Raw genomic sequence first — 27,418 nt, forward strand, 5'->3', positions numbered from 1 at the left:
TTTGTATTATTGCTGATTATTCAATAAAATGTATTGTGCACATTTGTTGTTTGCTGTCTGATCTTGTCAGTCAGGTTAAATATGTAATATTCACAGAGACAGAACAGACTTTATGAATATAGACAATTAGCTTGTTTGTGTACTGAAAATCTGTTTATTTTATTTTAAAGATGACTGAGCGATGTGCTGAAGAGGTAGAAGCATAGAAACATGCTATTCACACAAGCCTCATTCATACTAATGTGCTCAAATGAGGACATCCTCAGAACTCACCATTAGTTCTCAGTCATTTTACTGAACTGGCTTGTTCAATCATCCCTTCTGGTTGCAAAAGACCATATTTAAGATTAATAATATTAATATTTTTAATTTCTGGACAATGATTTGATGTCTTTTTTGTGCTTAATTCCATTTGTGAGAGTGGCATATTTACTCAAATTCTAATAGGGTATTTTCACACCTAGTTCGTTTAAGCTCTTCAAATGCTCTCAGAACAGTTAATCTGTGATTTTAGACCCCCCTAAAGGAACCTTTCTTGGGGCCCATTTAATTAATTTCCCCTTTTTTTAATCTAGACTCTGTTTTAATGGTTAAATAAAAAAAATATATATATTAATAAAAAATCATTTCTAATTAATTGAAATCATGAATCTTACACAATTGTACAGCAATTTATAAAAAAAAAAATCACTAAAACATTATTTTAAGGACTTATAAAATGTTATATTTTTTCTAAAATTCAGTATTTTTATTTTTTACCAAATTCTGTTGCCCATTAATTTTGTGGATTTTAATGGTTACAATAAATATTAATAATCAAAATCATCTCTAATTAACTTATTCTATAAAATATTTTTTAAACTATTATTATTATTTTTTTTATACTTTTGTATTTACATTTTTTCTGGTAAATAAATTCTGTTTGTATATGATATGATGAAAGTTTTTCTTGAAAGTAACAGTCCAATGCTCTCAAGAGCCTGGTTAGTGCTCCCGTCTGTCTCGGTGACTCCTGCTCAATCAGACTCAACTATGTGATTCGGTTTGCCGTGCGTCCTCCCAAGTTCAGGGGCACCTGGTTCGCTTCAGTCAAGGCTGTCGATGACCCCATGTTGCAGGTGGAAATTGCAGTCCTACTGGTGATGTATGCGATAGAGCTGGTCCCTCCAGCTGATATAAGGTTGGGGTTTTACATCCCTTACTTCATTGTGCTTAAGAAAAGCGGTGTTGATGCAGAAATGCATTTTCCAGTGCATCCATCCCAAATCACATTTGAGGGTCAGACATATCAGTACAAGCTCCCGCCCTTGAGGCTGTCCCTGTCGCCTTGCGTCTTCACCAAAGTCATGGAGGCAACCCTTGTTCTTTTGAGGGTACGGGGGGTACGCATCCTCAACTATCTCGATGACTAGCTTAAACTCACAGATTCTCGGAATTAGCTGTGCAAACTCAGCGACTTAGCCAGTTGGTCCCAAGGTGGGTGTGGCTATGCGGTAATCACCAAGTTCAGATTACACAAGTCTATCGCAGAATCTTCATCCATTGGACAGATCCCTCATTCCTTTGGGCAGGTGTGCCCCTGGAACAGGTTTCCATGGATGATGTGATTTTCACAGATGCCTCAGCCATAAGTTGGGGAGCCCAAGTACAATGGGCATGCAGTGTCAGGGGTATGGTTGGGTCCCCAACTGCGTTGGCATATCTATTGCCTCGAGTTGCTGGCAGTACACCTTGCCCTAAGCCACCTCAAAGAGGGCGCCTTTAGGGGAAGCAGGTTCTGTTCTGCATGGACAACCCTGTGTCTGTTACATATATCAACCGGTAAAGCAGTTTATGTTCCCATCGCATGTCGCAACTCGCCTGCCACTTCCTCCTCTGGAGTCAGAAGCAACTGGGGTCCCTTTGTGCCATCTACATCACTGGGGCATTCAGTCAGGCAGCCCTTCCCTTGAGTATTGCTTCCAGGAGAGAGTAGACTCCATCCCCAGGTGGTTCAGCTGACTTGGAGGAGGTTTGGAGTTTCTCAGGTGGACCTCTTTTCATCTCCAGAAACCACCCACTGTCAGTGGTTCTCCTCCCTAATTGAGACAATGCTCAGAATGGATGCACTAGCACACAGCTGGCCCCGGGGCCTCCGCAAATATGCATTCCCCCCAGTGAGCATACTAGCACAGACACTGTGCAAGATCAGGGAGGATGAGAAGCCCCTTCCCGGCCAATTTCTCTGAGGAAGTATCTGCTTTCTCAGAGACGTGGCACCCTCTGGCACCCGCGTCTGGACTTGTGTAAATTCATATGTAGTCCCTGGATGGGATGCAGAGATTCTAGGTGGCCTATCCCAGGAATTAGCACTTACTATCACTTCAGCACAAGCTCAATCCACATGAAAGGCCGCTCTAAAGTAGAACCTGGTTTACATTGCTGCTATTTCCACCCAACACGACCCATAGAGGGGAAGTTGGTGGGGAAACACGATCTGGTCTTCAGGTTACTTAGAAGGACCAGGAGGTTAAATCTTCCTAGGCCTCCCTCCCTACCCACTTGGGATTTGGTATTGGTGCTAAGAGCCGTACAAACGGCCCCCTTCAAGTCGAAGTTTCTTTCTATGAAATCCCTACTCCTGACTGCTTTGGCCTCGAACAAGAGGGTGGGGGAGCTGCAGGGATATTCAGTCTACGAATCATGCCTTGAGTTTGGGCCGGCTGACTACTGTGCAACACTGAGACCCCCGCCCGGCTACGTGCCCAAGGCTCCTACCAATCCCTTTAGGGACCAGGTATTGAACCTGCAATCGCTATCCCTGGAGGAGGCAGAACCCGCCCTAGCTTTGCTCTGTCCTGTACATGGATAGAACTCAAAGCTTAAGGATCTCAGGGCAGCTCTTTTTGTCTGTTATGGACGACAGCAGAAGGGGGTTTGCCATCACCTTGGCCTATGAAGTAAAAGGTGTGCCCTGCCCACTCAGGTTGTTTTCTCAATCCACTAAGGGTGTCGAATCATCCTGGGTGGTTGCTTGTGGTGCCTCGCTAGCAGACATTTTTAGAGCTATGGGCTGGACAACTCTTAACACGTTTGCTAGGTTTTTTATAGATAAAACTGTAGAACCATCACTTCTACCACAAAAGACTGCTTTGTAAGTAATCTTTCTGATGTATCCCAATTCCTTAGCATATCCAAAACTTCAGAACAACTTGATGATGGACTCTCTTTTCTAGCATTTTAAATACAGATGCTCCTTTATGTTTAAGGAAGATTAAAGAAAACAGTCTAACACTGTGGTATAAAGAGCACATTTGCACCCTAAAGATGCAGCCTGGAAAATGGAGTCCACTTACAGAACATCCTGATATTGCTAGAAATGCAGCATTTACAATGAATTACAATGAAAATACATGCTGATGGGGAACTTCCGGTTTGAAGAACCAGGAGATGGCAGCTTAGAGAACGTGCTCCCGACAATTTCGGAAAAAGTTACCCACTACAACTCGAATATTTAAAAGCAAACTTAGTTTACAGAGTGATTTAAGACAGTGGGTCTCGAGAATGCCCAAAGGGAAAAATAAAAAGTTAAAGCAGAAGGAGATACTCGACGTCGAAGGAGCTAGCCAAACTTCATCGCCTAGCAGCGTAATGGAGGACGATGATGACGATACGCACACGCAAATCGGAGCGGGTCAAAGTGAGACCGGGGACTTTGGCCTCATACTTAAAGAGTTGAGAGAGTTCAGAAAAGACAGCAGTCAGCAGCTGAATGCTATACGAGAAGAAATTAATAAATCCAATACTAGGATCGAAGAGGCGGAGAAGAGGATTGACGCGACGGAAACACGGTTACAAGTGGCGGAGGATACCGTGCAGGAGCTGCTACATCTTCAGATACACCTAGACGCTAAGCTGACTGATTTAGAGGGCCGCTCCAGACGAGAAAATATCAGAATTCACGGCGTTAAAGAGGGAGCGGAAGAAAATTCCCCGTCGTTGGTGATGTATGTGGAGCGGTTGCTGCGGGAGGGCTTGGAGCTTCCGGCTACATTTGAACTTCGAGTGGAGAGAGCTCACCGCGCCTTGATGCCGAGGCCACCTGAGGAAGCCTCGCCGAGGTCCATCGTTGTCAAGATGTCAAGCTACAGGATGAAAGAAGAGCTGCTGAGAATGGCCTGGCAAAAGCGAGGATTTCAATATCTCGGGAAAAGAGTTAACCTCGAGCACGATTATGCCCCGGATGTCTTGAAAAAGCGAAGGGAGTATGCCGAAGCAAAAGCGATATTGAAGGAGAAGAAAATCCGATTTCAGACACCGTTCCCCGCCAGGTTCAGAGTTTTCTACCAGGAGGGAGTTGTGATGTACGGTTCGGCGGAGGAGGCTACGGAGGATATGGCGAAGAGGGGGCTCCCGGTTTCGGTAATTAAACACCCGGACTCGCTTTGGAGCGGATTCAGCGGTTCACGTGGCATACCGTCAAGAGACCAGGGATCCGGAACAGAGATGGCAGGGCTTTGGATTATAGGGAGAAATTACAGGCTTTTAGACGCCAGGATTCAAGATGACTGTTAGTGAATTGAAAACTGTTGTGTACGAGTTCACTGGGAATATAACGGGTGAGTCCGTTGAGTCGTTATTTTCTTTTTTCGCTTGGGATTCCCGGAAAAGAGAGGAATTAAGTCCTTTAACATGTTCTGTTTATTATAGAAACTTGGAACGGGCTGCATAACCAACGGTATAATGTACATGTCGGTGGGTTTTTCTTTTATATGTTGCCAAGACAGAGACAATATCATGCATGAAGGCCCTCTCCCACCTGTTAGAGGGGAGGCTTTACCTCAGAGCCCTTTTTCCATCAGGGCTTCATCAGGGTCAATATTAAGACCCCACAGTTGGAAGTCTTTTTATTTCTGTTTTTATTGTTCTTATTGTGTTTTGAGTGTTGCAGCAGTTCTTGCTGCGGTTCTTTGTAGTTTGTGGGATATAATCTATGATTCTTTTTGTTACACATGGTCACTATGGGAGGATTTTTTTTTTTTCTCATTTTTCCCCTTAGTATGCACTGAATGCAATCAGTTAAAATAGCAACTTATAATGTGAATGGCCTTGTCAATCCCATCAAGAGAAGTAAGATATTAACTAAACTAAAGAGAGAGAGAGTTGAGGTGGCGTTTTTACAAGAAACGCATCTTTCGGATACAGAACATGCTAAATTAAAACGATTGGGCTTTAAACATCAGTTCTCATCATCATATAAGGGGGGGCACAGGAGGGGGGTGGCAGTATTGATATCTAACAAGATTAGTTTCGAACCCATTTTTGAAAAAAAGGACATAGAGGGAAGATTTATTCTTGTAAGGGGAAATTTAGGGGGCTCATTGGTTACTCTATTTAACATCTACGCTCCTCCTAACTCTGACTGGAAGTTTTTCAAACAGATATTCGATTTAATAACAGTTGAGACCCAGGGGGTCCTAATCTGCGGGGGGGATCTCAACATTAGGTTAAATCCTAAACTGGACACCTCAAATACACACACAGTTCAGCCCAATTTGATAAGTCAAAAGATCAATCTGACTATGAAAGAAATCGGGTTAATTGATATCTGGAGAGAATTAAACCCTTCAAAGAGAGACTACACTTTTTTTTCAAATCCACACTTGGTGTATTCGAGGATTGATTATTTTCTTACTTTGGCTCAAGATCTAAACAGGGTAGTTGGTTGCGATGTAGGGAGCATGGACCTTTCAGACCATAGCCCCATGTATTTAAAACTAAATCTTGAACAATATCGGAAAGACACCTTATGGAGGTTGAAAACATTTGTACTGAGTCAGATGAAGGAACAAATTAAGGAGGATATTGCTGAATACTTAGAACAGAATGACAATGGGGAAGTTTCCCCTCCAATATTATGGGATGCATGTAAAGCCGTGCTTCGAGGCAAGATAATTGGATACAGTGCTCATCTAAAGAGAATAAGACAAAAAGAGCTAATTCAGTTGGAAGTAGAATTAAAACAATTGGAACAACACCACAAAGACACAAATGATAAAAAAAATAGAGAGCTACTAAGGAAGAAAAAGAACGAAATAAATGAGATTTATACAAAGGATATACAAAAAAAGTTAATTTTTACAAAACAGAAATATTATGAAGGGGGTGGGAAAGCCAGCAAATTATTAGCTTATAGGCTGAAAAAACAACAAGCAGAGAATTCAATTCATAAAATAAAAAATCCTATTACTAATTCTATGCATTACAAATTAAACGAAATTTTGTTTCCAAGATTGTTTTGAAAATTATTATAAAAAACTATATTCCCAACCTCAAATAGATGGAGAGAAAATGGAAGATTTCTTTCAGAAAGTTCATCTGCCTAAATTGAATAGTGAACAAAGTAGGAATCTCGTAGCAGAAATAACAGTGAAAGAAATCCGCTCAGCCATATCGCATCTTAAACCAAATAAGGCTCCAGGTCTGGACGGGTTCCCTTCCGAATGGTACAGAGTCATGGAGGGTTCTGTGACCCCTGTGCTGCAGTCCCCCTTTAACTGGGTACTTAAAGAGAACAGTATACCTCCCTCCTGGAGGGAGGCGGTAATATCTTTAATTCCGAAGGAGGGGAAGGACAAGTCCGAATGCGGTAATTATAGACCAGTAAGTCTGTTGAACCAGGATTATAAAATATTTACCCATATACTAGCCAAATGAATAGAGGGAATGCTACCATTAATTATTAGTCTTGACCAGACGGGTTTTATTCGTGGAAGACAAACTCAAGACAGTATCAGAAGGACTTTACACGTAATTAATCATATAACAGAATATAATTTAGATGCAGTACTAGTGGGGCTGGACGCAGAAAAAGCGTTTGACTGTGTAATTTGGTCTTTTTTATATAAAGTTTTGGACAAATTTGGATTTCATAGTACATTTATTAAAACATTACAAGCTCTCTACGATAACCCAAGGGCAAGAATTAAAATAAATGGGGCTGTCTCTAGCCCCTTTACATTAGAAAGAGGAACAAGACAGGGCTGCCCAATTAGCCCCCTCCTGTTTGCAATTTTTATTGAGCCCCTGAGCCGATGGATCATTCAAGACAACAATATTAAAGGAATCGCTATGTATGGGGGAGAACAAATTATTTCGTTGTTCGCTGATGATGTACTCGTGTATTTAACTGACCCTGAGCAGTCTTTGGCACGGCTATTGGAATTATTGGAGCAATACGGATCCTTCTCTGGATATAAGCTGAATGTTCCAAAAACACAAATTCTCTGTTTTAATTACAGCCCTTCTGTAAATATGAAAAATAAGTTTAATTTGAAATGGGACTCGGTTTCAATTAGGTATTTGGGGGTAAACATTCCAATAGACTTGACAAATTTGTTCTCACTTAACTACCTCCCCTTGAATAAAAAGATTAGGGAAGACATAAGGAGATGGGATCTTTTACCTTTTCTCAGTTTCGGATCACGCGTGGAATCTGTCAAAATGGTTATTTTGCCGAAGTTGCTGTATCTCTTTCAATCTCTTCCACTAGATATACCTGACCAACAATTTCAGGAGTGGGACAAGTATATTTCAAGGTTCATTTGGCAGGGACGAAGGCCAAGAATTAGATACCAGAGTTTACAATTGACAAAAAACAAGGGCGGGGTCGCTCTCCCATGCTTAAAAGACTACTATACTTCTGCTCAATTGAGGCCATTAGTATGCTGGTGCAACCCAGATTACTGTGCTAGATGGAAGGAGATTGAAGGTGCTATGTCAGATGAATTTCCAATTCAGGCTGCAATTGGGGATAAGGACCTGTTGTACAATTTAAAGGACTTGGGTAACCCATGGATATGTTTGTCACTTAAGATTTGGAGCAAGGTAATAGCTCAAAGTAACCTGAAGGATGTGGTAAAGGTTCTGAGATGGTGTGCATTTGATGCCGATTTTTTGCCTAATAGATGGGACGCAAGATTTAAGAGATGGACTTCGCAAGGTTTAACCCTCTGGAGTCTAAGGGTATTTTTGGGGCCTGGAGAAGTTTTGTCATGCCTTGACATTTGTGCTTTTTTCAGTTTCTTATAAATATCTAAATGGGTAAAGACTAATCTCACTGTAATCAGCACAAACTGGGTTGTAATAATATGTGAAATGCATGTATGTACATGATTGTGTTTTTGAGAAAAAAAATGTTATGCGTGGTTAGTGAAAAACTAAAAATGTTAAAACGCTTGAATAAGGCAATAAAACACATAAAGAACAATGGTTCCCGGGATTTTTGAGAACTGGAGCTTGTAGCCTAGAATTTTTCTTTCTAAATGATGTGAAAATCATCTTGTTTACTCACTCACAGAAAACAATATATTGATTTAAATTTTCTAAGACACTTTTTGTTGGTAAAAGTCATATGCGAGTAGGCGTCAACTACCATGAATATCATTGTGATTTACACCTGAGAAGACAAAGGGCCGCATAATGAGCTGCATAATGAGCCATTCAGTCATCTGTGCCACTGTGAGTGAGGAGTTACAAGAGAGAATGTGAGAACAAAATAAATCTATATAATTTTATGTTTGTAGTTTATTAAGAATATATTTAATTATCCCACAACATAGTTTAATATCCACTTGGGGGAGCAGTTAAACAGTTTATTAGAAACAATCAAAGCTGACTTTCAAACAAATTGTTTGGCATCCTTACTCCAGTCACACAATCCTTCAGAAATCCTTTTAACAATCTTATTTTCTACAAAAAAAAAAAAAAAAACGTTTGTTGTTATTATTATCATCATTATTATTAATGTTGAAAAGAGCTGAGAATATTTTTCTGGGTTTTTAGGGGGAATAAATGGAAAGAAAAGCATTGTTTTTACATTTGTTACAATTATCTATTTGTTACATTTATATTATTTATCAAGCTTTCGAAGGGTATAGTGTTGTATATTGTTATTGAAACTTCATAATGTTTCACTTGATTATACATTTAGTCAGGAATTATAGTTTGGAAAAAGTCTAACTAGTAAAACGTTTACACGTTATGTGAAAACTAGTACAAGTATATAAATAAATAAAAAGAGACTTACTCATGTTTATGATCTCTGCTGAATAAAGTGCTTCATTCTTTTTTCTGAGGAAATCCATTTCTCAAATCCTCAACCACATCACATCTTTTTGGGGTGAATTATGTGTTATTCCTCTCATCGCGAAGCAAACAGTAAAATAAAAAAAAACTTGAATAGTCTCGCTGCTTTTTCTTCTGTTATGGGCGTATTCAAGCTGCGCGCTTCAGTTTGAATCTGAATAGCGCGCTCGGCGCGGGGGCGTGGTCACATTAGATATAATGAAGGGAGACATGAAAAACAGACATCGCGTTGTTTTCATATGGATTACTTTATCACAGAATATCTGTTTTCGGCGACACTTGTTTAGTTTAAAAGTAGACATGTCAAGCTTTCTATAGATATCTCTCTCATGTATTTTCGTTGAGTATTCACGGAGTTACAGTTCATTTAAATGACGTGTTTGTAAAAGAAGATCAGCGCAGACAAAGGCTGCAGACAGCGCACCTTGTTTGTTATCTTTATTTTATAAGTGCACAAAGTTTTGTTGTTATTATGTCTGTATCCAAAAAAAAGTAGACCCTTTACAGATTCGATTGATGTATTGCTCTTATTTGTACGATTAAAACTGAAAGTGTAATTTAAGTTCTTTTCGGGGTTATCAGGAGAAAATGACTCAAAACGCGTATCCGCATTAATCGACTTGATAGGGTTAACAGCGTACTGTACATTTATGCATAAGGGGACTATAAATAGCTTTCAAAATCTGAAGACGCAATTTGGCTTAGTTAAGGACGATTTTTACAGATTCCTACAGGTCCGACATTATATTGAACAAATGCAGAAGAGGTGTACAGTGGGCTGGGATAACATTTTGTTAAAAGTGTTTATAGAGGCGTATCTTGCTGGCTCTAACCGGAAGCTCATCGCAAGAATATACAAGGGGCTACAACAAACAAAAGGTAGTTCACTGTATGTAAAGCAAAAATGGGAACGGGAAGGAAATTTTGTTCTAAAGGAAGAAGATTGGGAGAACTTATGTGAGATACAGTGGAAAACTACCAGTTCATCTTTATGGCGAGAGTTTAGCTGGAAAAACCATATAAGGTTTTTCATTACTCCAGCCCAGAAGAAGCACTGCACCAATTCTTCGGCATGCTGGCGACAATGTGGGTGCCTCGAAGCAAATTATTTTCACATTTTCTGGTCCTGTACATTATTGATTCAATTTTGGCGGGAGTTTTATAAAATTTTGCAAAGCATTTTTCATATGGATATTCAATTTAAATTTGAATCTTTATATTTAGGTGCCTTAACAACAGAAAATGTTTCTTCTCATGCCAAATACTTATTTCAGATTCTAAGTGCTGCTAGTAGAAAAGCTATTACTAGAAGGTGGTTAAAACCAGGGAAACCTACCGTGGAAGAATGGTTTGACATTATCTATGATATTTTCAAGATGGAGAGGATTACTTTTGCTTTGAGATTGCAACAGGGGACTTTTTTGAAAAGATGGGAAAGATGGATAACGTATATCACTCCATTACGACCATCTTTTGTTTAAAATGGATTTCGGTGTTTTTTGTTTTTTCTCTTTTCCTTTATTACCCCTCGGAAGAGGGCTTTGTGAGTCATAGAGGTTTATCACATGTTTGTTTTAGTTCTCGTTTTGATTTTACTATGTCTAAAAATGATTATGCATATGTAATGTAGAAGGAAGGCCTACTGGGTCCTTGCTTACTTTAGTACTACTTACCGAGCCTGTGATGCTTTTGTTTTTATTTATTTTTTTAATTTTTATGGGTTATTAGTGCTCATTTGCTGAGGGCTTAATAAGAAGTATGACAGGTATTAACATTGATTGTAATGTATGGACCTGTAAAATCAAAAAAAAAAAAAAAGAAAATACATGCTGATATGCTGATGCCCAGTTATAGAGATGGTAATAACACAAATGTGCCATAAAGTCAATAATCCACTCTCTATTCATATAGATGGTATTCACATCTATAGCCGTGATAGCCATGATTATACAGTAATAACCATCTGTTTGAGTGCATATCAGCTCGCTATCATGCAGATACATTCACATTCAACTTAAAACACACTCACACATATATAAAAACTGTTGAAAAATCAATCGCTAAGTCCCACCTCCATCAGCTGAAAGGTGCGCGACAGAGCGTGAGTCACGAGCCGTCTCGAGAGCGCGCCAGAATTCAAATAAACTATCTTTTGCTTTTCTTTCACTTTTTTCCGGGTGGATTGTCTCATTCTGTTCGTGACACTGTACGCTATAAAACCATGCCGTTTCTTTACTACCAAGACGTAGTTTCTGACCGTGAGTTATTCCACAACAGACACAAACAGTTCTGTCCCTGAAGAACTGAAATGTAAACAAAGCAAATATCATCCATATTACAACGTTATTGCTTCATTGGACTAAAAGTGCTCCATGAGATGTGGTTCAGTGGATCCTTACCTTTCTAACTAAATCGGGATTTACAGCTGTGGATGTGTTTATGACTCGTTGTTACGATGAATCTGTTATGTTTTCATTCTTCATGTTTTTATATGTACTGCTTACACAAATGTAGCCAATACATTCTTTATAAGCTTTCAATTGAACAGCGAGTCGTCGATGCTTGATGCTTAGATCTTTATAATGATAGAATTTCACAAGATTAAATTTGTCACGTTTCATTTAATCTATTCGTAAACACTGACAAGTGCAAATTGAGGGGTGTTGACGATGCCCGCGTCGGGGTGCAGGCTAAGAGGTTAAAAACGGCTAGATCTGACTACTGTTCATCTCTTTTAGAAGAAAACAAACATAACCCCAGGTATTTATTCAATACAGTGCTTAATTTAATTAAAAATAAAGCTTCAACAAGTGATTAAATTTCCCACAGCAGTGATGACTTTAGGAACTACTTTACTTCTACGATCGATACTATTAGAGATAAAATTGTAACCATGCAGTCATCAGCTATAGTATCACATCAGAAAGTGCACTATAGTTCCCCCGAGGAATAGTTCCACTCATTCTCTACTATAGGAAAGGAAGAATTGTATAAACTTGTTAAAATATCTAAGCCAACAACATGTATGTTAGACCATATTAAATCTAAGCTCCTAAAAGAGGTGCCTCCAGAAATCATAGAAAGTCATACTCAAGTAAAAGTACAGATATAATACCAGAAAATTACTTTGGTAGAAGTTGAAGACATCAGTTGTAATATTATTTCAGTAAAAGTCTTAAAGTATTTGATACTTATTGTCCTTAAGCACAAAAATTATTTTTTAAATCTCAAATGTACTTAAAGGGATAGTTCACCCAAAAATGAAAATGATGTCACTAATGACTCACCCTCATGTCGTTCCAAACCAGTAAGACCTCCGTTCATCTTTGGAACACAGTTTAAGATATTTTAGATTTAGTCCGAGAGCTTTCTGTTCGTCCATTGAAAGTGTGTGTATGGTATACTGTCCATGTCCAGAAAGGTAATAAAAACATCATCAAAGTAGTCCATGTGACATCAGAGGGTCAGTTAGAATATTCGGTAATACATTTTGGTCCAAAAATAACATAAACTACGACTTTATTCAACATTGTCTCCTCTTCCGGGTTCGTTGTGAGCATGTTCACTGCAGTGTAGTGATGTTTGGTTCGCGAACAAATCATTCGATTTAACCAGTTCTTCTTAGTTAACCGGTTGAACCAGTTCACCAAATCAAACTGAATCGTTTGAAATGGTTCACGTCTCCAATAATCATTAATCCACAAATTACTTAAGCTGTTAACTTTTTTAACGTGGCTGACACTTCCCCTGAGTCAAAATAAACCAATATCCCGGAGTAATTCATTTACTCAAACAGTACACTGACAGCTCCGGCCGATGATCAAATTGTGTCTTAGAGACTTTAATTAGTTCAAGTGAATGTGCAACTTGTGATAACCTTTGAACTGTCTTATTTTTAAATGATTTTAGCAGTGTGGAGCATAGGGGTGTCCTGCCTTGTTTTTGGACAGGGAGTTAGGTACCCAAATGTATTTTCTTTTGTAATTTGATTAGGTTATTAAGTTTCCTTTTCTTTTTAAATTCGTTTTGTTTGTTATTTTGGCTTCTTGGACAACCTGAAGAGTTGCTCTTTATTTCACTTGTTACTCGTTAATAAATATAACTTTTTGCTTTAATATTGTGCATTTGTTTTTTTGTTATTATCGACCGGAGGGAGGTGTGCTGGGATTCCAATTGCACAACCCAGACAATTATTTATTATGCCTCTTTAGTGTTTTATATTCCCCTAGATGCGGGGCATAATAGTCCTCTTTTGGGAGGTTAAACAAAGTAGTTTCACTTTCACAACAAAACACAGCATCTCTACGACATGGCGCCGACAGCAACAGCGAGAATCAAAAGTTATGCCTTTTTTCTTTACGTGAGCATTTGGGCAGCATTATGCAAATCTTCCCACATCATGACACAGACATGTAAGGGTGTGTTAGAATGAGACATTTTAGGAGGGAGGGCGTGGATGAGTCTTAACTTTTATAAAGAATATCTCTTTGGATTTGAGACTTTAGTCTTTGCAACTTTACAGATCTTCTTTATGCAACAAGAGCTTGTTACACTACAAAGAGAGAGGAAAACTTGAAATCGCATCATATGACTCCTTTGAGAGTTAATCTGTACATATTTGAAAATAAAAATATTAATTGAAACATTTACAGTAAAATTACAACACTAATATTTATGGCTCTCTAAATATCTTTGCTTGCAATCTTTAAAAAAATAACTTATTTTCATAATGTATATAAAAATATAAAATGTATATTTTATAAAGCCAGTGGTTCTTGATGCTTCAAATATTTAGAAACAATTCTCAATACAAATTGTTTGAAGCCTCCTGTTGTATGCCTGGTTTCTTGTTCCTGTTTTCTTCCCCGTTTGTCTCTTCATTGGATCTTCTCACCACTGTAACCCTGTCCATTCCACATCGGATCGCTCATCTCAGTTCATGTGTCACGCTCTCCTGCTGCCTCACCTCATCGCCACTTCCTGGATTACTGCGATATCAACTCTCTACCTACCTGTTGTCCCTGCTGTTCATCTCTGTTCACTTGACTCCCCTAATAAATCTATTATCATTAACTTGCACTTGCTTCCTCACCATCATTGCCGTAACAAAGGGTGACCTGCACATGGCTGTTAGGTTCTATGCTGCTACCTTTGCAGTGGTGTCAGAAGCAATCTTTGAAAATGCAGCAGTTTTGCAGTTTGTTTAGTAATTGTCTCAGGCCATTTCAGTCGTAGAGCAATCCACATCTACAAATATCTGTATAAATATTAAAAAAATATGCCTGCAAATGTCTCTAGTTATGGATTTCCCAACATGTTTTGGAAAACAACAACAACAGCCATTTATTGTGGTAGCATTTTGTTAATTACTTTATGGAAACCCATTTACCTCAGTTTCTCCAGCTGACAGTTCGGACTCTTCAGACCATCAGAAATAAGCTTCACCCCTGAATCCTGCAGGTCATTGTTACTCAGATCCAACTCTCTCAGGACAGAGTTTGAGGATTGTAAAACTGATGACAAACTCCCACAAGACTGAGCAGTAAGATTACAGATGGGAAATCTGAACAAGGGGAACACCATAACTGTGTAAAAGAATACTTTTTAACTGTGTTTTTAAATAATTTCCTTGCAAAATACGTATTTGAAACTCAAACCTCAATATCTCCAGCTTAGTGTTTGGACTCCTCAGACCTTCAGAAAGTAGTTTCACTCCAGAATCCTGCAGGTCATTGTTGCTCAGGTCCAGCACATTTAGATGGGAATTTGAGGATTGTAGAGCTGAAGACAAACTTTCACAGGACTGAGAAGTCAGATTACATCCACACAGCCTGTGTAAAGTACAAAACACACAGCTATATATTTTTTGTTAATAATTACTTTTTAATTAAACTTTATTGGTAACATTTTATAATAATTATACAAATTAATTAACAAAGTACTTATATTTCATTTTAAAATTGTAAAATTTCATTAATAGTTTATAAACTTTGGTTAATACATTAATAGACTATACAAATAGTGAGTTCATCATTTGTCACTGTAATTAACAAAGTGTTGCTTTTTAACCCTCTGAGGTCTAAGGGTATTTTTGGGGCCTGGAGAAGTTTTGTCATGCCCTTACATTTGTGCTTTATTCAGTTGCTTATACACATCTAAATGGCTAAAGTCTAATCTCGCTGTAATCAGCACAAACTGGGCTATAATCATATGTGAGCAGCATGTATGTACATGATTGTGTTTTTGAGAAAAAGAATGTTATGCGTGGTTAGTGAAAAACAAATTTTTTTAAATCACTACAATAAGGCAATAAAACACATACAGAACAGAACATTGGTTTTCAGGACTTTTGAGAACTGGAGCTTGTAGCCTAGAATTTTCCTTTCTATATTATGTGAAAATCATCTTGTTTACTCACTCACAGAAAACAATATATTGATTTAAATTTTCTAAGACACTTTTTGTTGGTAAAAGTCATAATGTGAGTAGGCATCAACTATCATGAATATCATTGTGATTTACACCTGAGAAGACAAAGGCCTGCATAATGAGCTGCATAATAAATCTATATAATTGTATGTTTGTAGTTTATTTATATTTAATTATCCCACAACATTATTTAATATTCACTTGCGAGTGCAGATAAACAGTTTATTAGGAACAAAGCTGACTTTCAATCATTACTCCAGTCACACAATCCTTCAGAAATCCTTAATCTGATGTACTACAAAAAAACATTTATTGTTATTATTATCATTATTATTAATATTATTATTATTAATGATGAAAAGAGCTGAGAATATTTTTTCAGGGTTTTTGGGGATAAATTGAAAGAACAGCATTGTTTGTTACATTTGTTACATTTACATTTATTTGTTACATTTATATTATTTACATCAAGCTTTTGAATGGTATAGTATTAGAATCAGAATGAGCTTTATTGCCAGGTATGTTTACACATACGAGGAATTTGTTTTTTTGTTACAGAAGCACCGCAGTGCAACATAATGACAGCGACAGAACAAAAACACATAATAAAAGAATATACAATACAAATAAGTAGGTAAGGAATGACAATATACTGTACATTCTTTTTTTTATACAGTAGTAGTGTATATTGTTATTGAAAATTCATAATGTTTCACTTGAATATACATTTAGTCAGGAATTATAGTTCGGAAAATGTTTAACTAGTAAAATGTTTACACGTTATGTGAAAACTAGTACAAGTATATAAATATATTTTTAAGTGGTAATGTTAAGGTTTGGAGATAGACTTCATGTATTTGTAAACATTTTAAACAACTTTGTTAACAATATAATAAATACAGACTAATAAAGTACTTACAAATAATTTAGTTCAAAGAAAAAAACCTATATGCTCATTTTTTGTTGGAGGACAGGCTCCCCAAAACTTTTTCAGAAATGGAGCCATCACAAAAAGATTCACCTTGTGGTTGCCATGACAACCATTTCACTTTCCACCATAACCAAATTATGTATTTTGTGTCATAGCTCCTGAACCACACATGATAACACATGTCTACCCCCATGTTGTGATGGTCGCCGTCTTCTGATTCTAACGCCATCTGCGCCGAGGTGGCATTTGTACTAGTCACCTCCGTTCACTATTCAGGGCTTCAGTGCGGACCACTTGAGCCCTGAGAGATTAGGATGTCATTGATTAACGCCAGGTCAGTGTCAAACAAGAAGATTATCATCAATTACTTTAATTCATGCACACTTGACTTTTCGTTTATCAGGGAAACTTGGCTTACCCCAGTGTTCCTGAGCCCTTTTTCTGAATTGGTATCATCTGATTGCAAATGCTTAAACTCTCCTGGCTTTGGGGGTCAATGTGGTGGACTGGTTTCTATTTTTAAACAAAACTATTGTTAACAAATGGGCATCTCAGTCATTTATCATAAACGTAAACCACATAAGGACTTTATTAACAAGTTTTCCACATTTTAGGTGAAAACATCCTCAATTTTGATAGACTTTTAATCCTTGATGATTTTAATATACATGTGTGTTGCCCAGCTAATCTCTTAGCCAGAGAATGTTTGAGCCTTATTGACTTTAGATTTGGCACAGCTTGTGAATGTTCCTACTAATACACATGGTCATACCCTTGATTTAGCGCTTCTCATGCTTTGTCAGTACGTGATTTTGCAATAGATGATCATGTTATCTCAGATCACAAGACTATTACGTTCAGAGTCCCCACAAATGTTAAGATTACTCGACCTAATAAGGCTGTTCGCTGGTCGCGTTCAATCACACCAACTACAAACCTGATTCCAAAAAAGTTGGGACACTGTACAAATTGTGAATTAAAAACAGAAAACAATGATGTGGAAGTTTCAAATTTCAATATTTTATTCAGAATACAACATATATGACATATCAAATGTTTAAACTGAGAAAATGTATAATTTTATGGCATCAACACATTTAAAAAAAGTTGGGACAAGGCCATGTATACAACTGTGTCTGAAATGTCTGAGGACTGAGGACACAAAAATCTGGACTGCAGGCTGGCCATTTCAGTACCCAGATCCTTCTTCTACGCAGCCATAATGTTGTAATTGATGCAGTATGTGGTCTGGCCTTGTCATGTTGGAAAATGCAAGGTCTTCCCTGAAAGAGACAACGTCTGGATGAGAGCATATGTTGTTCTAGAACTTGGATATACCTTTCAGCATTGATGGTGCCTTTCCAGATGTGTAAGCTGCCCATGCCACACGCACTCATGCAACCCCATACCATCAGAGATGCAGGCTTCTGAACTGAGCGCTGATAACAACTTGGGTTGTCCTTGTCCTCTTTAGTCCGGATGACATGGCATCCCAGTTTTCCAAAAAGAACTTCAAATTTTGTTTTGTCTGACCACAGAACAGTTTTCCACTTTGCCACAGTCCATTTTAAATGAGCCTTGGCCCAGAGAAAACACCTGCGCTTCTGGATCATGTTTAGATGGCTTCTTTTTTGACCTATAGAGGTTTAGCCGGCAACGGCGAATGGCACTGTGGATTGTGTTCACCGAAAATGTTTTCTGGAAGTATTCCTGAGCCCATGTTGTGATTTCCATTACAGTAGTATTCCTGTATGTGATGCATTGCCGCCTAAGGGGCCGAAGATCATGGGCATCCAGTATGGTTTTCCGGCCTTGACCCTTACACACAGAGATTGTTCCAGATTCTCTGAATCTTTGGATGATATGCACTGTAGATTATATCTTCAAAGTCTTTGCAATTTTTCTCTGAGAAACTCCTTTCTGATATTGCTTCACTATTTTTCGCCGCAGCATTGGGGGAATTGGTGATCCTCTACCCATCTTGACTTCTGAGAGACACTGCCACTCTGAGAGGCTCTTTTTATACCCAATCATGTTGCCAATTGACCTAATAAGTTGCAAATTGGTCCTCCAGCAGTTCCTTATATGTACATTTAACTTTTCCGGCCTCTTATTGCTACCAGTCCCAACTTTTTTGGAATGTGTAGCTCTCATGAGCTACTATTTGGCATGGCATTTCAAAATGTCTCACTTTCAACATTTAATATGTTATCTATTCTATTGTGAATAAAATATACAGGTGCTGGTCATATAATTAGAATATTGTCAAAAAGTTGATTTATTTAATTAATTCCATTCATAAAGTGAAACTTGTGTATTTATTCATTACACACAAACAGATATATTTCAAATGTTTATTTCTTTTAATTTTGATGTTTATGACTGACAACTAAGGAAAATCCCAAATTCAGTATCTCAGAAAATCTGAATATTGTGAAAAGGTATAATATTTAAGACACCCGGTGCCACACTCTAATCAGCTAATTAACTCAAAACACCTGCAAAGCCTTTACATGGTCTCTCAGTCTAGTTCTGTAGGCTACACAATCATGGGGAAGACTGATGACTTGACCGTTGTCCAAAAGACGACCATTGACACCTTGCACAAGGTGGGCAAGACACAAAAGGTCATTGCAAAAGAGGCTGGCTGTTCACAGAGCTCTGTGTCCAAGCACATTAATAGAGAGGCGAAGGGAAGGGAAAAAAGGGGGATAACCTGGAGAGGATTGTGAAACAAAACCCATTAAAAAATGTGGGGGAGATTCACAAAGACGTATGCAAGATATGGGTTTCAGCTGTCGGATTCCTTGTATCAAGCCACTCTTGAACAACAGACAGCATCAGAAGCGTCTTAAGATAAAAGGGACTGGACTGCTGCTGAGTGGTTCAAAGTTATGCTCTCTGATGCCAGACCCAAGAATGCAGAAGAGCTGAAGGCCACTATCAGAGCAACCTGGGCTCTCATAACACCTGAGCAGTGCCACAGACTGATCGACTCCATGCCACGCCGCATTGCTGCAGTAATTCAGGCAAAAGGAGCCCCAACTGAGTATTGAGTGCTGTACTTGCTCATACATCTCATGTTCATACTTTTCAGTCGGCCAAGATTTCTAAAATTACTTTCTATATATTGGTCTTAAGTTATATTCTGATTTTCAGAGATACTGAATTTGGGATTTTCCTTAGTTGTCAGTTTTAATCACAAAAATAAAAGAAATAAACATTTGAAATATATCAGTCTGTGTGTAGTGAATGAATATAATGGAATGGAATTAGTGAAATAAATCAACTTTTTGATGATATTCTAATTATATGACCAGCACCTGTAAGTTTATGCGATTTGTAAATAATTCCATTCATTTTTTACTCACAATTTGTACAGTGTCCCAACTTTTTTGGAATTGGGTTTGTACTTGTACTGAGTGTTCAGCTGTTTTTAAGGAGCTATCCCAATCATCCAACTTAGTTTGTGATGATTTGAGTGATACAAACTATTTTAATTATTTTAATACCATCTCTGCTAATATTTTAAACTCTCTGGCTCCTAAAAAAGCTAAGCAACACAAACCAAAGGCTCAATGAGGATACTCACGCTCTAAGACAGGACTGTAGAAAGGCTGAAAGACATTGGAAAAAAGATAGCTTCAAGTTTCTTATAAAATATTAAGGGACAGTCTGATACAATATCAGAAAGTGGCGAAAAGAGCAAAGTACTTTTCAGATTTGAATGAAAAGAACCTTCACAATTCAAGAGCACTTTTTTCCACTTTTAATGCGGCTATTAATCCTTCATAATCATAATCATAATCCCTCCTAGTCTCTGGCTATGTGTGACAAATTCCTTAATTTTTTTGTGGACAAGATAAGGGATATTAGGCTAGATTTTCCATCTCCTTGCTGCCTTGAAATGGCAATGGTTCCAGATGACATGAAGCACGTCATTGTACATTTCTTAAAAAGCCTAATTTAGATACGACAGTGCTGACTAATTTTAAGCCAGTCTCAAATCTCCCTTTTATGTCTAAAATTTTAAATAAAATTGTTTCACCAACTACAGAGCTCTCTGTTTAATAACAATATTTTCGAAAGTGTTCTAATCGGCTTTTAGGAAAAACCATTGTACAGAAACAGCACTGGTTAAAGTTCTGAATTATATTTTACTCACTCTTCATGCTAGATCTGAGGTGCTGGTGTTCTGAAGGCGTTGTTTTTTTTTTTTACAATTGACCACTCTGTTTTGATTTCTCGTTTGGAGCACTAGGTGGGCATTCAAGGTAATGCTCTCAAATGGTTTCAATCCTGTTTTAACAATATGAGGTTCTATAAATCATAATAGCATGGAACTCAAAATAATTTTTATTGCATAGGGAAGAGTGGGTTCAGTATTTCCAGTTATTATAAATTAAAATACCAGAACCTTTCCAGCCTGATGTGGGGGGGGGGGGGGGGGGGGGGGGGGTGGGGGGTGAGAGAAAACAAAGTTGTTAGATAAAACAGCAGGGGTTGTGGAGTCTTCTCAACGAATCCAGGTCTCAGTCAAGTCCAAGATATTAAAGAGTAGACTGGCCAAAATTAAGTTTGTTGACAGCTTACTGACAATTCCAGAGACCCACAGAAAATGACAGAGGTGCAGCAGAAGATAGGATGCAATATTAGCAATATTATGTTGCTTTCTTTTTTAAAAGTGAAAGTCATGACATTTGCCAAGTATGGTAACCCATACTTGGAATTGGTGCTCTGCTTTTAACCTATCCAAGTGCACACACACAGCAGTGAGTAGTGAACACACAACCAGAACAGTGGGCAGCTATATATCCAGCAACTGGGGGTTCAGTGCCTTGCTCAAGGGCATTTCAGTCATGGGTATTGAGAGTGGAAGAGAGCGCTGTTCATTCACTCCCTCCCACCTACAACTCCTGACAGCACCGAGACTCGAACCAGCGACCTTCTTGTAACTAGTCCGGCTCTCTAACCATTAGGCCACAGCTGCCCCCATCTGTGTATGTTGTTATGCTCCTCAGCTGATATTCTGTTAAAATAAGCTATTTACCCATTATTTACCTTTAAGCTATTTAAGCTTAATGTTAAGTGTTGTGATGGATGTATTTGAGTGGGTTTATGTTGTAAAATTAGTCTAGATATTTTGATTAAGTGCTAACTTAGTTGGCATCTGCTACGTAACGTTACATTTAAAAAAATTAGCTTTCAGTACAATACAAATGTTTATTAATTAATGTTAGCTAGCTAAAAAAAATCTGCTGCATATTTTTGTAGCTCTTTACTACATGACATATCCAACCAATTCTTATTGAAGTCGCCTAGTAAAATTAACTCATTTTTACCAAAAACTGAATTAAGTGGATATCAAGGACTCCACTGGTAAAGAGGGTGGTCTGTATATGCTCTCGATGATTATACATTTATTTAAATGGAAAACCACCTTAACAAAAATACATTCAAAATATAAAGGATCAATCGAAGGTATAATTAATTCAGAAACAAGACCTGTAGAAACATATATAGCCACACCTCCACCCCTGGAGCACCTATCAGATCTGTAGACAACATAATTGGTTAAATTAATTTCTTTATCTGAAACATTGCTATTAAGCCATGTTTCGGAAAGAGTGATAATATCAGGCTTATTTAAATCAACCCACACACGAAGTAAATCGATTGTATTGGAGACTCGAATCGTTTAAAACAATTCAGTTCGATTTGGTGAACTGGTTCAAAAAGATCCAGTTACATCGAATGACTCGTTCATGAACCGGATATCACAAACTGCTTTGTTTTGAACTCTCTACAACAGACACGGAAGAGAAAACAATGATGAATAAAGTCGTAGTTTTTGCTATATTTGGACCAAAATGTATTTTTGATGCTTCAAAAAATTCTAACTGACCCTCTGATGTCACATGGACTACTTTGATGATGTTTTTCTTACCTTTCTGGACATGGACAGTATACCATGCACACAGTTTCAATGGAGGGACAGAAAGCCCTCGGACTAAATCTAAAATATCTTAAACTGTGTTCAGAAGATAAACAGAGGTCTCAAGGGTTTGGAACGACATGAGGGTGAGTTATTAATGACATAATTTTGATTTTTGGGTGAACTATCCTTTTAATAAAACAACATGCATTTTTGTTATTCGTTACCTGTCCTTTGTTTTGACAGATCATTTCTTGGGAAAAAGACATTTGTCTGTAAACTGATTAAGAAATTGTTGCATGTTTAGTAAAACGTGAAGCACTGTATAATTTCATTCCCATTGTTTAGGCCTAATTAGCCTAAAACAAGAAACAAATGAATTAAACCTGCATGATTTAGCTAAATCTTTGAAACTCTAAAGAATGGATGGATTAATAAAATGTCATCACATCTTGCTTTTAGTGCTGGGTGATAGCATATGGCCTAAAAAAAAAAAAAAAAAAATCAGATTTATGATTTAAAGGCCATGTTGCATGTTAACCACCACTTTCGATTAATGGGTACATAAATCACTCAAGATATGTATATTTTTTAAAATGTCTCAAAAATGGTCTTAAAGACCAGTTTTTTACGTTTTTGGTATTAATGTTTTTTTTAACGTAACTCGGTGATGACGTCATGTTGGGGAGAAGTGGAGGAAAGGTAGCCAGCCTCAGCCTAGTATGATGCTGCGTTCCAAGCAACCCGTAACCAGTGTTTTTCCAACCTTAAACCCGTGAAAGTACACTGGAATGGCAGTCAAACCTGTGACAGTGTTTATGCAAGTGGTACACATTGAAAAAATGATTTTAGGTCAATGTAACGTTGCAATAAAATAAATATTCTAGCTACAATTCCTTGCGCTCAGAAAGTTTGGTGTATCTTGCCTGGAACGGTACAAAGTCGTTAGTCGTGGTATGAAATAGTGATTTCATGCTTAAAAACCTGCCTGGAACGCAGCATTAGAACTATAGCGACTGACTGGGATGAGCCAACATGTGTGATGGCCCAAAGCCGTGTAATTTCGAACCTGCAGACATGAGAGAGCAAATGAGGAATTGCCAACAACTGATGTCCGTCAAAGCCAATTAAATGCATTGTCCGAGGAGAATGAGTGGAGAGTTGGTGAAGTGTCCTGGTGAGTTGATATCATTTAAAAATGCAGCAATGAGCACTGGAGCTAGTCTACGAGCAGCAGTGCACAATAACGGCACATATTTTTTACTGTCATTGAATAGCACCGAGTGAAAAATCAATGTTTTCTTTATATCTAGTGGCAGTGATCATGACGTTAGTTCAGATAAGTACCGGTAACCTTTGTCAGAGTGTCATAGTACTGGTAAACTTTGTCTTTATGGGCATTTCTAAGCGTTTATCTCTTCCTCCGGTAAAAATGTTGTTGCAAACGTAACAGCGTGTCTGTCGCTGTGTTTGGCAGGTGCTTGTGTGGGCGGTGCCGTCCCATGGAAACTGCGTTGGAAAGCTTGTGCTGTAGGGAAGCGAGTGCGTTTTGGTCGCTAGTGGTCAATATCTATCTGTCTGTCTGTCTGTCTATCTATCTATATCTATGTTTTTATCTATAATCTGCGCTATCTGAATACTCTCGTCTACTACTTGTCTCTCTAGTCACTCTCAATGCTCTCAAGGCGGGCTTTGGTAAATTCTCTCTCCAACGTGATGTAGTGCAATGCATTGTAGGGGAAAGGAGACCGCAGTAAGATAGTACCTACTTTTTCGTATTATATTCCATTTTGTGATACCCAACAACATAAAATACAATGGATAACAGTTTAAATGTTTATTACCAACAAGCAAATTGCACTTTTTCTTTGAAAAATTTACCCTGCAACACAGCCTTTAAATCGATTTTAAAATCAATATTCAAATGACAAAGAAATTTTTCAAAACATGTTTTAATATAGTTCTTTATCATTCATTTACCAGTCAAATTTATAACTAAGACAAGATGATTAAAAAAAAAAAACATTAATTTGATTAAAAAAGTCCTTAAAATGGATAAAGACATGCTGATTGACAGATCCAACCACACTTTGCAGGCGAAACGGATGGATGGCAAACCAAGAGCGATTATAGCAAAATTACAATACCTATCAAGATTGTGTAGAAATCCTCCGCCTCGCTCAGGAATCCGGCCCGCTACAATGCAACGGCTCAAGCATATTCATCTTTCCTGATTACCCACCGAGTATAGCCCGCGACAGATTTAGCATTTAACGAGGCCCGTAACTTACTTCGAGGACGAGAGGGGGTCCGCTATGGTCTCCTACATCCAGCCCGATTTCGGATCACGTATAACGGGACGGATAAGCAGTTTCAAGACGCAGCGGAGGCCATGACGTATGTTAAGTACAGCATTCTGCGTGAGGAGGCTTAGCTTCGCTTTTATTTTGATGAGTACACGATCTTAAGTTTGGTAAACAATAATGCAAAATATAACAATGAGGCTTGTTGATATGGGACTACATTTAAGTTATTAATATATATATATATATATATTTTTTTTTTTACCAGTATTAAGGTCTGTTAGAAGATAAAAAGCACCAGTTTTTTATCTTTTTATTTTATTTGTAATTGGGGTTATATTAAAATATCTTGTTAACATGTTTGTGCAGAGCAAGCTGCAGAGCTAGAACTCTTTAAAAAGCACTTTATGTGTGGATTTGTTATTTGCGAGGGGTTATTTTATCACCATGTTCCAGTTGGTGACTGGGGAAGTTACTGTTGTACCAAATTGTTTGCTCCTATTTTTTGTTTTGCTAACTCTGGATTAGAGGAGGGACTCTCTTCTGTTTACGTGGAATAAAGGTTATATAGGCTGGATCCGTACTACTATAATTTGTAAATACTTAACACTAATATAAATAAACGTTTGCACTGATGTATCAGGCACTTGCCAGATAAACTTAATTAGCTGGAATGTTAAATCTCTAAATCATCCAGTGAAACGCCGAAAAGTACTCTCACCTTAAGCAGCTGAATGCAGATATTGCCTTCCTGCAAGAAACCTACTTGAACACATCTGACCATTTTAGACTTAGAGGGGGATGGGTGGGACAAATTTTCCACTCTATTTTTCATTCCAAATCTAGGGGAACGGCTATTTTGATCAAAAATAATATCCGTTTGTAGTATCAAAAGTTGATGCTGACTCTGCTGGCCGTTATATAATAGTAGTGGGCAGACTGAATAGTACCCCAGTGGTCTTAGCGAATGTGTATATAGTGCATTTTTTACCAGCCTCTTCTCTCGATAACCTGATATAGACACACATCGTGTCATATTAGGAGGAGATGTTAATTGTGTACTGTTTCCCTCACTGGATCGTAGTTCACCCAAGACTATGTAACTCGTTCAACAGTAGTAATTAATCAGCTTCTCAAAACTTATGGATTGACTGATGTGTGGCACTTTCAAAATCCTAGGGGCAGATGCTACTCCTTCTATTCAACGGTTCACAAAACATTCTCGAATCGATTATCTGTTTGTTGATAATAGTTTACTTTCATTAGTCAGTAAATGTGAATACCAGGCAATAGTGATATCAGACCATGCACCATTGTTAACTACTTTGAACTTGCCTACTACAAATAGTGGATATCGACTGTGGCGATTTAATACACTACTACTCTCAGATTGTGAGTTTGTTGCATTTATTTCTAAGGAAATACATGAGTTTTCATAGCATAACCGGACCCCAGGGGTATCATATTGTCTAATTTGGGAAACGTTATAAGCCTATCTCAGAGGCCAAATCATATCGTATAGTGCCTGTGTAAAGAAAAAACTACAGGAAAGGCTTAAAAAGATAGAAAGTGATATCCTGCAAATCGATGGGGTTCTCTCACACTCGCCATCAGTTGATTTTTTAAGGAATGTGTGATGAGGTTCGACTCAGTTATGCTCAGGAAGGAAGAAGACAGGGGTCGGCTTGAGGCTAGGACTCTCGTTTTTATTTGTACAATAATCAACAACAGTGCACACCAAGCGCGTTCAGTGTGCCCTTGCACAATACTGCTCAGTAACTCAGACTTCCTGTCGTGTCACTCCCAGCTCTGTTCACGAGGTCCCAGATTGTCTCTCTCTATCTCCCTCTGTCGTGCTCCGGCGTATATCCGGTCTCTCCACGCCAATTACTGAAATCAAACACACGTGTTTATCATTTGCACTTGACCTACTTACACCTCGCTCTGCTCCGTCATCTCTCTCCCATTACAGACTCTGCCAAACCACGCCCCCTCGCCACAGAATGATAAGCTCTTCAGACAGAATTCAATCTGTTATCTATGAAACTTATTGAGAACCTTTAAAGTCTTATGAACACGGCGAAAAAATAGAAAAAAATCTTAGCTCATCAACTATGGCAACAAAGCGTCGACCAGTCAATCCTTGAAATTATTGATGAGCACGATACAAAATTGACTGATCCAGTAGAGATTAATAATAGGTTTTTGGAGTATTATTCGCAACTATACACATCTGAATCCAGTACAAATGAGGTAGTGTTTGATTCATTTTTTAGCAAATTTACTCTGCCTACTATTGATGAACAATATGCATTAGATTTGGAAAGGCCATTTTCAAAGGTTGAAATATTGAAAGCAATTGCCACCATGCAAAGTGGAAAATCGCCGGGGCCTTTCTTTCCTCAGAACTTTACCCTATCCTACTGGCTGTCTATGATGAGTCCTTCACCTCAGGGTCGTTACCAGAAACCACAAGACAAGCAGTTATTTCTTTAATTGATAAAAGGGTAAAAGTAAATTAGATTGAATCCAAACATAAAGTGTCCCTCCATGCAGATGATACCTTCTTGTACAGTCGTGGCCAAAAGTTTTGAGAATTACATAAATATTAGTTTTCAAAAAGTTTGCTGCTAAACTGCTTTTAGATCTTTGTTTCAGTTGTTTCTGTGATGTACTGAAATATAATTACAAGCA

General features: G+C 38.0%; 1 protein-coding gene across 3 annotated transcripts in view; it reads right to left on the reverse strand.

Moving 5' to 3' along the window:
• LOC132099188 (NACHT, LRR and PYD domains-containing protein 12-like) overlaps positions 1-27,418 on the reverse strand; it is a 237,314-nt gene that overhangs the window by 21,621 nt on the left and 188,275 nt on the right. Inside the window, exons 8-9 of one of the 3 annotated variants that reach the window (XM_059505633.1) lie at positions 14,784-14,957; positions 14,516-14,689 (exon numbers count right to left, since the gene is read on the reverse strand). The exons of 1 other annotated variant lie outside the window; for it this stretch is intronic. In XM_059505633.1, the coding sequence (XP_059361616.1) occupies positions 14,516-14,689; positions 14,784-14,957 (348 nt within the window). The remainder of the gene's footprint in view (positions 1-14,515; positions 14,690-14,783; positions 14,958-27,418) is intronic. One more of the 3 variants, XM_059505634.1, reaches the window with a different exon arrangement.

This window comes from Carassius carassius, chromosome 22, assembly GCF_963082965.1.
Source record: "Carassius carassius chromosome 22, fCarCar2.1, whole genome shotgun sequence".
Taxonomy (NCBI): domain Eukaryota; kingdom Metazoa; phylum Chordata; class Actinopteri; order Cypriniformes; family Cyprinidae; genus Carassius; species Carassius carassius.